At 60.5% G+C, this 11,460-nt stretch overlaps 3 protein-coding genes across 4 annotated transcripts in view; 2 read left to right on the forward strand and 1 right to left on the reverse strand.

Moving 5' to 3' along the window:
- The window catches only part of NUDT8 (nudix hydrolase 8), a 3,203-nt gene extending 1,160 nt beyond the window's left edge, over positions 1-2,043 (forward strand). The window contains exons 2-4 of the mRNA XM_085307391.1: positions 6-215; positions 900-977; positions 1,388-2,043. Of these exons, the coding sequence (XP_085163517.1) occupies positions 6-215; positions 900-977; positions 1,388-1,609 (510 nt within the window). The 3' untranslated portion in view covers positions 1,610-2,043. The remainder of the gene's footprint in view (positions 1-5; positions 216-899; positions 978-1,387) is intronic.
- A 1,521-nt stretch (positions 2,044-3,564) lies between these two features.
- NDUFV1 (NADH:ubiquinone oxidoreductase core subunit V1) lies at positions 3,565-6,180 on the reverse strand. The gene is made up of 10 exons (XM_085307312.1): positions 6,045-6,180; positions 5,886-5,968; positions 5,632-5,802; positions 5,349-5,532; positions 5,077-5,266; positions 4,596-4,808; positions 4,350-4,516; positions 4,183-4,264; positions 3,954-4,099; positions 3,565-3,857 (listed from the first exon to the last, which is right to left on the reverse strand). Exons 1-10 carry the CDS (start codon positions 6,099-6,101, stop codon positions 3,774-3,776), a joined length of 1,377 nt encoding a protein of 458 aa, XP_085163438.1. The 5' UTR covers positions 6,102-6,180; the 3' UTR covers positions 3,565-3,773.
- A 774-nt stretch (positions 6,181-6,954) lies between these two features.
- CABP2 (calcium binding protein 2) lies at positions 6,955-11,142 on the forward strand. 2 transcript variants are annotated; one of them, XM_085307405.1, is made up of 8 exons: positions 7,059-7,183; positions 7,814-7,976; positions 8,295-8,456; positions 8,896-8,926; positions 9,316-9,450; positions 9,721-9,830; positions 10,031-10,178; positions 10,370-11,142. In XM_085307405.1, the coding sequence occupies exons 2-8, from the start codon at positions 7,935-7,937 to the stop codon at positions 10,393-10,395; spliced, it is 654 nt and encodes a 217-aa protein (XP_085163531.1). In that variant the 5' UTR covers positions 7,059-7,183; positions 7,814-7,934; the 3' UTR covers positions 10,396-11,142. The 2 variants fall into 2 exon arrangements, with proteins under 2 accessions (XP_085163530.1, XP_085163531.1); XM_085307404.1 differs by lacking the exon at positions 7,814-7,976 and having other exon boundaries at positions 6,955-7,183.
- Positions 11,143-11,460: the final 318 nt, after the last annotated feature.

Here is an 11,460-nt window from a genome sequence, read left to right on the forward strand (position 1 = left end):
GGTAGCGCCGGGGCCCGGGGCAGCGCGGCGCCCCCCGGCGCGGAGCCCCGCGGCGCTCAGGGGCGCGCGTGGGTTCTTGCAGCTTCCCCGGCGGCAAGCGAGACGCGGCGGACGGCGACGCGGTGGCCACGGCGCTGCGGGAGACGCGGGAGGAGCTGGGCCTCGCCGTGGGCCCCGAACGCGTGTGGGGCCTCCTGCGGGCCGTGCCCAACCGGGTAGCGGCGCCAGAGGCGGGGCGGCCGGGCACGGGGCGCCAAGTGTCTGGGGCCAGGGACGCGGTGGTGTGGAGACAGGGTGACAGGGACCCAGGCGGGGGYGGTCTGGGGACAGGATGACCGGGACGAGGTTATAGGTGCACCGTGCACACAAGGTGTCTGTGGATGGGGTGAAAGGGACATGGGGTGCAGGGATGTCTGTGGATGAAGTGACAGGGACATGGGGTGTTTGGGGACAGAGTGACAGGGACACGGGATATGGAGTATCTGGGGATGGGGCAACAGGGACATGAGGGACTAAGGAGAAAGCAACAGGACCATGGGGCACAGGGGTGTCTGGGGYGGGAGTGGCAGGAACACGGGCACCGCTCGTGGACACCAGATGGGATGTCTGGGGAATGGAGTGTTGGGAGGCAGGAACAGGGCTGATGGATGTTGAGGGATGGGGTGCAGGTAGCAGGAACGTGGTTGTTTGGGTATGGGGTGAGGGTGAGGGGGACATGAGGTGGGAGATGGAGATGTTGGGGACTAGGGTACAGGATTACAGGGATAGGGGGCTGGGGTACTGGGGACCTGGTGCTGATACCAGATGGGTGTAGGAAGGCCCCGCCTGGCAGAGTGGCATCCTGGGGAGCCGGTTTGGCACCCTTATCATTGCTACTGTTCCACTGCGCTTGGTTTCAGCAGGGGATGCTGGTGGCTCCTGTCCTTGCGAACCTGGGGCCCTTTGAGGACATGACTCTTACGCCCAACCCCCATGAGGTGGGTGATGCCACGGCGGCCCTCGTCCCACGCTGCCCCTTGTAGCTCTACATGCTCAGGGTTCTCCTTGGCACTGCCCAGACATGTGCGTGCTGCCTGCAGAAGGGCCCTCTCTGTGGCCCCCTCCCTGCTGGCCATCCCAGCACTGAATGTCTTTCTAGCTAGCTCCTAGTCAGTCCCTCTGATCCCGGTCAGTCTCTCTGGGATCCAGAAATGTTTGCCCTGGGTGGCAGTGGGATGAGGTTTCCCCCCTCCCCCCCCCCCCCTTCTGAGCTCTCTCCTGGGAAGGCTGTTTCAGATTCCTTCCCAGACCCATACTTGCCAGTTGGCCTGCATGGGGGGGGGGGTCTACCACAAGGAGGAGGCCCTGGACAAGGCAGTGCAACTGTCACCTACATGTCTCTGCCCAGGTCGAGGAGGTCTTCACCATCCCCTTGGCTCACCTGCTGCAGGCGGAGAACCAGGGCTACACTCACTTCCGCTCCAAGGGCCGCTACAGCTACACCCTGCCCGTTTTCCTCAATGGGCCCTACAAGGTATGGGGGCTCACAGCCATCATCACCGAGCTGACACTGGAGCTGCTGGCGCCTGACCTCTACTGCAGGAAGACACGGGTGACTGGTGACCGCTGAGCCCCTGCCAGCCTGCTCCTCTGTTAGCAGGGAGGGCTTGGTCCTGGGTCCTGACTTTTGTGGGAGGGGCCCAGAGGCTGCTGGGGTGTTGACCCCCCCCGCCCCAGCTCTCAGTGACAGTGGGCTTTACAAAGCACTTGCAGGCCTGGGATGTGGCCAGTGGTGGTTGATGCAGAGCCTGCACAGACAGRCCTTTCCGAGTGCCTTGTCTGGGCTGCTGTTTTATTCCTTTGGGCACCTCTAGGACACTCTCRCCACACACTCCTGATTGGCAGGAGGATGCTGCTGGGAAACTAGGGTGGCCCAGGAGCCGGCTACACTGTCACTCATCYGCAGTGCTGCCAGCTCTTTGCCACAGGGCTTGAGCGGTCCTGTGCCCACAGCTGTTGCCACACCTTGTGATTTAGCAAAGTAAAATATAATGTTTTAAACCACTTGCATCACAGCCTCCAGCTCTTAAAGGGTGGGGGCCTTCTGTGCCAGCACTGCAGGGGAACAGCGAGCTCAGCTCTTAGAGCAAGATGGGGAGGGTTCTCTCCTGCCCCTGGTATGGGGGAAACCAACCCTGCTGTGACACTCAGGGAGTTTGTGGGGCRCTTGCTTGTGTCAGTGGCCCAGGGAAGAACATGCTGCTGTGCAAGATTTTTCTCTGCTGCATGTTGCTGCCCCACGACCCAAGCTCTGAGTTGTGAGACTCTCACCTCTTTGTTACTTTACTCTCTCCTTCACTTTTGAAGCCTGATTTTTTTTTCTCCCCTTAAAGTATCCACTAGACCAGTGTAGGGTATCTCAAGGGTTTTCTTGAGAGTGGGGCAAACACAAAACTGGGGTGGGTCTACAGACGGAAGAAAAGACAGATCACTACAGCCTTGGGGAAAGTCTCCCATCAATATCTGGCTGTAGAGTCAGCTGCAGAAATGCTCAAATCAACAACATCAGCAGGAGAGGCCCCAAGGAGTTACGGAGGCCCTGGAGGATGACAGTGCTCAGCCTCCACCATTGCTGCTCTCAGTATACATGGGAATAGCTGACTTTTTAAAAAACTCCCATAGGAAGGGAGAATGTGGCTCAGTGCCAGAGCARTGACTGCTGGTCTAGGCATCTTGGTGGGAACTAACTAGGATCAGAATTAGCATGCACCAGCTAAATACCAGGAAGAGGCAAAAGAGAAGTAAAGGAAGGCTGTGACCAAGCCTTTTAATAAAACAATGTGTGAAAGACACCTTCTGTTTCAAGAAAAACCCCACCCATGCAGCTTTAAGCTCCTTTGGAAAAGCTTTGGCAACGTTTCATTTTTCTCCTCAGAAAGGGAGCTCCTCCTTGAGATATTAAGTAAGTCAAACAGCTGGAAACAAGAGAAGCATAGAGAGCCAACAGCACAGCCAGCAGCAGCTCTGGCTCCCTCATGGCAACCCTCTGCCCAAGTCAGCATGAGCCAGATGGGCGGGAGCACCTGCAAGGTCTTAAGGCAGCCRGGGTCAACCAGGCACGTGTGCCTGCCCTCCCAGCTGCAGGCTGCACTGCTGCTCGCTGCGGCCAGGCAGAGGAAGGTTGGAGTGAGTGACGGAGCCTTTAGGCAGCATTTGCGAATAGCAGCTCATGAGCCATGGCTATAATAAAGGCAACGGAGCCACGCTTTGCAAGAGCAACAGCTGCTACAATGGGGGCTACAGCCATGAGTTATGGCCTGGGAGTTCCAGGACAAGCTTTAGGATAAAAATCCTTCCCCTGGGGGACTGTGCAGCCCTGGGACAGGGCATAAAGAGCCTGGATTTCCATGGAGAACCTGAAGGTTTCCAAATGATAGCCAGGCAAAGCCATGGTGACCCTGATCCTGTGCTGGGATGGGCCTACTCCAAAGCGAGGCTGGACCAAGAGCCCTCTGGCAGTCCCTTCCCACCAGTGCTACCACGATTTTACACCTGCAGTCCATATTTGCAGAAAGGAAGGCCCAGTGAGCACAGCAGTGTTTATTGAGAAACACCAGTGAGGGAGTACAGTCCCACTACCCCACGAACAGCTGCAGGGAGCCACTCGCGCAAGACAAATGCCCACTAGCGGGAAAAGGCAGGGCCATGGGTGTCAGTGGTCCTGTGTGTCTGCAGGCAGGGGTGCTCCAGAAGGAACTCAGCCTGGACTCCTCCCAGTCTATGCCAGTTTGTCCTTAAGCTGATGCCACTCGAGCTTTGGCCTCTTCGTAGCGTCGCATCCTCTCCTCCAGCTCTGGGCGGAAGTGACGGATGAGGCCCTGTGTAGACCAAACAAGCAGAGTCAGCTAGGCAGTATAACACCACAGTCCCCCAACATCCTGCTCCTGGGGCCAGCCCCAGCCCAAATCCCCTACCTGCACGGGCCAGGCAGCTCCATCACCCAGTGCGCAAATGGTATGGCCCTCAATCTGCTTGCTGATCTCCCACAGCGCATCGATCTCTGCTACCTGGGCGTTGCCCTGCACGAACCGTGCCATGACTTTGTTCATCCAGTCAACTCCTGTGGAGAGAGAAAAGCTGTAATGAACCTGTGGCACAGCCACTGCCCAGTGGCCTCACCGCTTAGTACAGCCCTGTGCTCACCTTCTCGGCACGGGGTACATTGTCCGCAGCTCTCGTGCTTGTAAAACTCAATGAGGCGGGCGATAGCTTTAATAATGTCAGTCTAGGGGAGGAAGGAGCAGACGCTGAGCACCTTTCCTAGTCCTGCTGGGGCATACAGAGGACCAGTGAGGGAAACTGTCCCTTACCGATTTGTCCATGACAATGACAGCAGCTGTGCCAAGCCCACTCTGCACCTGCACCAGGGAATCGAAGTCCATCAGCACAGTCTCACACACCGACTTGGGGAGGAGTGGCGTTGAGGAGCCTCCCGGAATCACAGCCAGCAGGTTGTCCCAACCCCCACGGACACCCCCTGGCAGAGAAGGGGACAGGCTGAGGCCAGTTGACAGCCAGCCCTGTGCCCCTCCATAAGCCAGCCTGTTGCACCTTACCTGCATGCTTCTCAATGAGCTCCTTCAAGGGCACTGACATCTCCTCCTCCACCGTGCAGGGGTTGTTGACATGGCCAGAGATATTGAAGAGCTTCGTGCCAGAGTTGCGTTCACGCCCAAAGCTAGCGAACCAGGCCCCTCCTCGACGGCAGATGGTGGGGGACACTGCCACCGTCTCCACGTTAGCCACCGTGGTGGGACACCCAAACACACCTGGAAGCAGCAAAAGCTCGTAAAGGCTGCATCTGCTCAGAGCGCATCAGCTGTTTTGTTCCTGCTATAGGAACAACCATTTTTGGCCATGATCATGGTTGTTTCCTCCAGCCCCTTTTCTCTCAATCAATCAGCATCAATTGCTTAGAAATGTTTTCATGCTGCCGAGGGCTGCAGGAGGTCTCTGTGGTGCGGTGGGAGCAGGGAGAAACGTCCCATGCTCGCTAGCTCTCAGGGCAGAGGAAGGGGAACAGGGCTGGGAACATACCCACATCTGCAGGGAAGGGCGGCTTCAGGCGCGGCTTGCCCTGCTTGCCCTCAATAGATTCGATTAGGGCAGTCTCCTCCCCGCAGATGTAGGCCCCAGCGCCTCGCACCACGAACACGTCGAAAGCGTAGCCTGAGCCGCAGGCATCCTTCCCCAGCAGCCCAGCCTCGTAGGCCTCTCTGATGGCCACCTGCGGATAAGATGGTCAACAGGGCACTCTCCCTGGTGCCCGCCACTGTGCTCCATGCCCACTGCTGCATCTTGCCGCTCACCTGCAGGTTGGAGGCTTCATTATAGAATTCACCACGGATGTAGATATAGGCAGCTCGGGCCCCCATGGCTCGCCCTGCCACGAGGCAACCCTCCACCAGCTTGTGCGGGTCGTGCCGCATGATCTCACGGTCCTTGCAAGTGCCTGGCTCCCCCTCATCTGCGTTCACGACCAGGTACTTGGGTCTGCAAGGGATGCACCATTACACACTCCTCTCCCTGMCAACGCCCCCCCAGGCTTCGTCCCCTTCCCCACTGGGAGCAGGCAGCCCAGCCTGACCTCACCTGCCATCGGGGGGCTTGTTCATGAAGCTCCACTTGAGGCCAGTGGGGAAGCCAGCCCCACCGCGACCCCGCAGTCCCGACACCTTGATCTCGTTCAGGATCCAGTCCACCCCCTTGAGCAGGATCTCTTTGGTCTTGTACCAGTCACCGCGGCTCAGGGCGCCCCGCAGCCTGCAGCAACAGYGCAACGGCCCGTCGCACGGCGGCGCCTCGGCCGCCCCCTCGAGCCGCCCCCCCGGGCCTCCGGCGCTCACCTCCAGTCGTGCCGCCCGTAGAGGTTGGTGAAGATCCGGTCCTCGTCCCGCAGCGACCCGAACTGCGTCTTCTTGGGCGCCGTCTGCGGAGAGGAATTACTTCAGCACCGGCCCCGGCCCGGCCCGGCCCGCCTCCCCCTCCCCCCGGGTCCCGCTCACCGAGTAGGCGGCAGCAGCAGGGAGGCGCCGCAGCGCCAGGAGCTGCCGGGCGGCCATAACGGTGCTCAACCGCCCGTCACCTTCAGCCGCCCCCGCCCGTTAATCGCCGCTCGGCGCCGCCGTGACGTCCTCGGCGCCGCCGTGACGTCGCCGGTGCGCGCGCGAGGCGGAGGCGGGGCGGGGCGGAGCGGAGCGGGGCGGAGCGGGGCGGGGGCCTCAGGCGGGCCCGCGTCCGTGCTCGGCGCGCCCCTGTCGGCGGGGCGCTGGCCCTGGCCGGGCCCGCGTCCGTGCTCGGCGCGCCCCTGTCGGCGGGGCGCTGGCCCCGGCCGGGCTCGCCTCCATCCCCACAACCCTCCCGTCAGGGCTGGGTTGCCTCAGTCCGTCCCTGCACCCCCCCGTCGGGGCAGTGCTGTCCCTGTCCCCACAGCCCTCCTGCTGGGCCAGCGCTGTCCCTGGGCCGAGCCCACATCTGTCCCTGTAACCTTCCTGTCAGGGCGGCGTTGCGCTCATCCGTCCCAGCAACCTGGCAGCTGGGGCCGCGCTGCTCCCCGCCTCTCTCCCCACTTTGTCCCACCTGCGCTCCGGTTTCGGGCCGCCGGGGATCGCGTCGCCCGGTGTCATTGTTGCAGTGAGCGGAGACAGGTCCGGGTCGTGTGTCTGCCCTGCTGGATCTGGTTTCCCTCCCACCCCCGCTGCAATCTCACTCCTGGGAATGGGGGAATCGGATTCGGGGCAGGCAGCGGCGGAGGTCTSGGCTGGCGTCGTGCAGGACGGGAGCAGGGAGTGGAGGGCTGGCAAAGGGGGCAGAAGGCGAGAAGGGCTGTGCGGCAGGACACGCTGGCCAAGGCATGTTCTTTTTCTTCCGGGGACCGCGGCGGCTGAGCGGTGAAAGCCCCACAGCCCACGCCGTGTTGCCTGCCTCCCAGGGTGCATCCGGCTGGCGCAAGGATGCGGGGCATAGGGCCAGCAAGAGGGGTGGCCATGGCCAGACCCCACGGCCTAGAGGACAGAAGATCTGCCCCCGTGCCGCCACCAGCATCCAGCACAACATGTCACTGAGCAAGCGCGGCTCGTTTCCCAAGGAGCATCCTTTGGCCACCAAGGATGTGAGGCTCGAGGTGCCCTCTGCCTCTGGGCAGGTAACCCCTAGCAGGGTAAGCAGCCTGGGGCGCGGGCCAGGGGAGGGACAGGGTACCTGGCTGGGGAAAAAGAGCAGCATGGCAGGGACAGAGGACAAAGCGAAGCAAGCAGGGGGTGCAGTGCTGAAAACYGAGGCCCACTCCCGGTTTTGGGGGCTGCCAAGTACCCCCATGCACTGGCATCACTTGCAGGGCACCGTGTTCCCCCCCTGGCTCCCTAATCCCATCCWGTGGGGCATCTCCTCCATGCATGACGTGGCCTGAGCCTGCTCAGGSGGTGGCGCTGCCCACAGGGGAGCCGACCAGCAAACGAGGGAGAGATTTCACCATCGCCATCACTGCCACAGGAAATTAGGGCTGTGTGCCAATGAGGGGAGCGAAGGGGACTGGGGCAGGGGGTCTGGGGTGTGCTGGCAGTGAGCGGGGGCAGGTCATCCCTGCAGGCAGGGGCCTGGGCGGGAGGGGAACAGCTGGGTGGCTCCCCACATCTGGAGCGGCATGACTGAGTGGAGAATAATCCTGAGGATTATGTGTGAGTGTGTGAGTGCGCGCGGGTGCGTGTTTTCCCCACCCCCCTGCCTGCCCTGCATATCCAGAGATATTCAATAAAAACCTCAAATCCCCACGCAGCCACTGTTACTATAAAAAAACCAGTCCTGGCTTGTCCTGGCCAGAGTGCCAGCCCCAAGGACTGCGCCAGCCGTCACCCTGGGGCCAGGCATGCCCTGTGGCACGGGGGGTGCCGCCAGCCATGGGCAACTGCACCAAGACCCCTGAGAGGAGGCTCTCAAAGGTAAGGCCTGGCTCAGTGCGTGGGGAGGCCCCGCCGCGCTCTGGCCTCATCCCATCCTTGCCAGGGCTCRTGCACCAGCCCAAAGGAGCGGGCAGGATGGGACAGGGAGCCCTGGGGGGAATTGCTCGGGTGCTGGTAGGAGGTTGGTGAGCCCTGTGCGGAGCCTGTAACGCAGGCATTTCTTGCTGGCCTTGCTCTCTGCAGGAGTCCGTGCAGGGTGCACACTGCCTTCCCAGGGCTGGCTCTAGCCAGCCCCCAGGGAGGCTTTGGCACCACGGAGCAGCCCTCCTTTCTGCTAATGGCCTGCTCTGCCTCCAGGATGGGAAGCAGCACTCTGGCTGTCCTGCCTCAGGCCCCCAAGACCCTGATGAGCTGGCAGAGGCTGCACAGTCACCTCCATTGCAGAACTACTCAGTGCTGCACGGGCTGGTGGGGCCAGCTTGCATCTTCCTCCGCCAGAGCATCGCCATCACCCAGCTGGTACGTATAGCGCGGCCATGGCCCAGCCGTGCCCTGGGCCGCATTCTCCCTCTGCCTGTCCTGCCCCTGAGCCCTCCTGGGTTGCCTTGTCTGTAGCTGAACCTGTCTTAATGGTGCCACCYGTTGGCCTTGTGACCATGCCACTTCTGGGCACTGGGTGCCACTTTGGGTTGCTGCTGTCTGTGCYATACCAGCCCATGTGCCCTGCACTTGCTGCCCCAGCTTTTGTGCCCCCAGATCCTCTCCTGTCCCCCAACTTTGCAGCTGCAGGATCCCAGAGGATTGCCTGTTGTGCCCCCACAGTGCCCGTTGCTCCTCTGCCCCATGGCCCCAGAGCAGCATGGCATGGGCTGCTCAGCTGGCTTGCTGGGGAGGGGACCCATGGGGACAAGGACTTGCATTAGGGCCTGTCCTTTTACTCTTCCTGCTTCTTTCCTAGGACCGAGAGCTGCGGCCAGAAGAGATCGAAGGTAGAGCACAGGGCAGTACCCCATGGCTGACCCCACTGGTGTCCTTGCAGGGATGTGCTGCCTTGCAAGAGCAGCCCACTGGGGGTGCCTGAGCTAACCCAGTCCTGAAGCTGGAGTAGCCCCAGCTGGTRAAAGCGTGGAAAGTGGGCTCTCCCTTTTGGGCTGCTGTGGACCACAGGCTAGATCCCAGCCTCCCTGGGTTGGTACACATTCCCCACTGTCTGTGAGCATGCGGCCATCCCTCCCAGTGGCTGGCAGGGCAGTATGGAAGAGGGCAGCTTGAGGRGCCCTGGGGAAGGGGTATACCATGGGGCAGAGCTGGGTCCTGTTTCCCCTGACTGTGGGCATGTGGTGGCCGGGCTGTGACTGTGACTCTGCCCTGTGCCCAGAGCTGAAGCAGGCCTTCCGGGAGTTCGACAAGGACCATGATGGGTACATCAGCTACAAGGACCTAGGCGAGTGCATGCGGACCATGGGCTACATGCCCACCGAGATGGAGCTCATCGAGCTGTCGCAGCAGATCAGTACGTGCCAGGGGCGCGCCTGGACCGTGCAGGGTGATCGCCCTACCCAGACCCTCCTCTCTGCCCTCTCTATGGCAGGGGTGGGTGGGGACTGTAGTGAGGTTGTTCTGTTCCTTCCCATATGCAGAAGCCTGGTCCTGATGTGGACCACTTTCTTCCCTCCTTGGCAGCCAGACCTGCCTCTTGTGCTCTGCCTGGGGSTTCACACCTCAAAAGGCAGGAGCTAGCCCTTGCACTTCTGGTCCTGCTGACACTTTTGTTCTTCTGCAGCAGGTGGCAAGGTGGATTTTGATGATTTTGTGGAGCTGATGGGTCCCAAGATGCTGGCGGAGACAGCGGACATGATTGGGATCAAGGAGTTACGTGATGCCTTCCGTGAGGTGAGAAGGGCTCTGCATGGCTGGACGTGGGGAAGGTGGGCACCGTGGAAGGGACCCTAATGGCCATGGTGCTGGGACAGATGCTTTGAGTGGGCAGCACAGGCACTGAGGGGGACAGCAAGGTAGATGGGAAAGCTTGTAATGTGCCAAAGGCAGCCTCTGCAYGTGGCAGCACTCAGCCATCAGCACTTCCCTTGCAGTTCGACACCAACGGGGATGGGCAGATCAGCATTGCAGAGCTGCGGGAGGCCATGCGCAAACTCCTGGGGCAGCAACTCAACTACCGCGAGGTGGATGAGATCCTGAAGGATGTGGATCTCAATGGAGACGGCTTGGTGGACTTCGAAGGTATGGGATGGACAGGGGGCTGAGGCCTAGTGGGTTAAGCCTGGGAGGGAGCTGCAACATGGACTTGTGGCCTTGGCTCAGGGAGGGCAGTTTGAGGGGCCAGCGGGTGGGAGCAGGGCTTGTCTTGTCCCTGGAAATGTAGGGGAGAGGTGGGCAGATATTCTCCCTGAGGCATTGCTCTCTGCCGGCAGAGTTTGTGCGGATGATGTCACGCTGAGGGCAGTGCATGCCAACATGAGACAGGAGCCCTGCTGTGCCTTACAAAGAGGAGGGGGCCACAGAGGAGACTCCTAGCTCAGACTACCGCAAGGGAGGACTCCCAGACCACGGGCTGCACTGGGGCAACACAACGCCCAAGCCCTAGGCMAGGCCCTCACTTCTTCAGTTCTGGACTTGCTCAGACTCATCCTTGGCTGCACACCGGTCTTGCTGCCAAGTTCAAAACATGGTGCGGCACACCTGAGTTCACACCAAACCTCTTTTAATGCAGATTCAGCAGGGCTTTGGCTGCTCTTGCTCTGATCTCTGTGCTGGACGGTTTACACTGCCTGGCTCTGATCTCTCCCCCTTTCTCCGAGTTCCCTGCTTTCCAACCCCTCTTGTCCTGTTTCCTACCCCTGCCTCTGCAGCTCCCCCCTTCTCACTCCAACTTTAACTTGCCTTGCTATTCCTGTAAACTCCTAGAAACATCTTCAGTCCCTACCCCACAGCTGTGGTCCAGCTCCAGTCTAACAATCCTTCCATCCCTGCACACCAACCCTGCTGGCTTACCACTCCATTCTGKTTTTGACCCCTGTATCCAACCGTAATGCTGAGCCCCAGCCCCTCAGTCTTGACTCTGCACTCTGACCCTACCTCCATGGCATGATTTAGGGCTAACGTTACAGCGTAACCCAGAGCCTGCCTCCTTCCAGTGCTCTGCGCTGGTTATTGTGGTTTCTGCTTGGACCAGATACACATACATGCGGATCTACCCAAGACTCTTGTGTCCTGCTCTGTCCTGCCCTGTGTTGAAGAGGCACCCTTTGGCTTCCTGGCCTGAGTTTGGGGTCAGCACAGGCCCTCAGAGATGTTCTTGTTCTACCCCCAAAACAAGGAATATTCTTTGGAGCTTCAGCCTCATTGACTGAAAACCCTTGAGGAAAGAAATCAAGAATAAAACATTATTATTCTTCACCCAGGAGTGAAGGTGGGAAGCTGGGGAAAGGCCTGTCGTCAGCTGCTGGAAGGTGGGGAAGMGAGTGTGGCTAGCTCAGAGTCAGGCCGAAGGCCTGTGGTAGCA

The sequence above is a fragment of the Rhea americana genome, unplaced genomic scaffold (assembly GCF_003343005.1).
Source record: "Rhea americana isolate MKP2758 unplaced genomic scaffold, rheAme1 scaffold_257, whole genome shotgun sequence".
In the NCBI taxonomy this organism is placed as follows: domain Eukaryota; kingdom Metazoa; phylum Chordata; class Aves; order Rheiformes; family Rheidae; genus Rhea; species Rhea americana.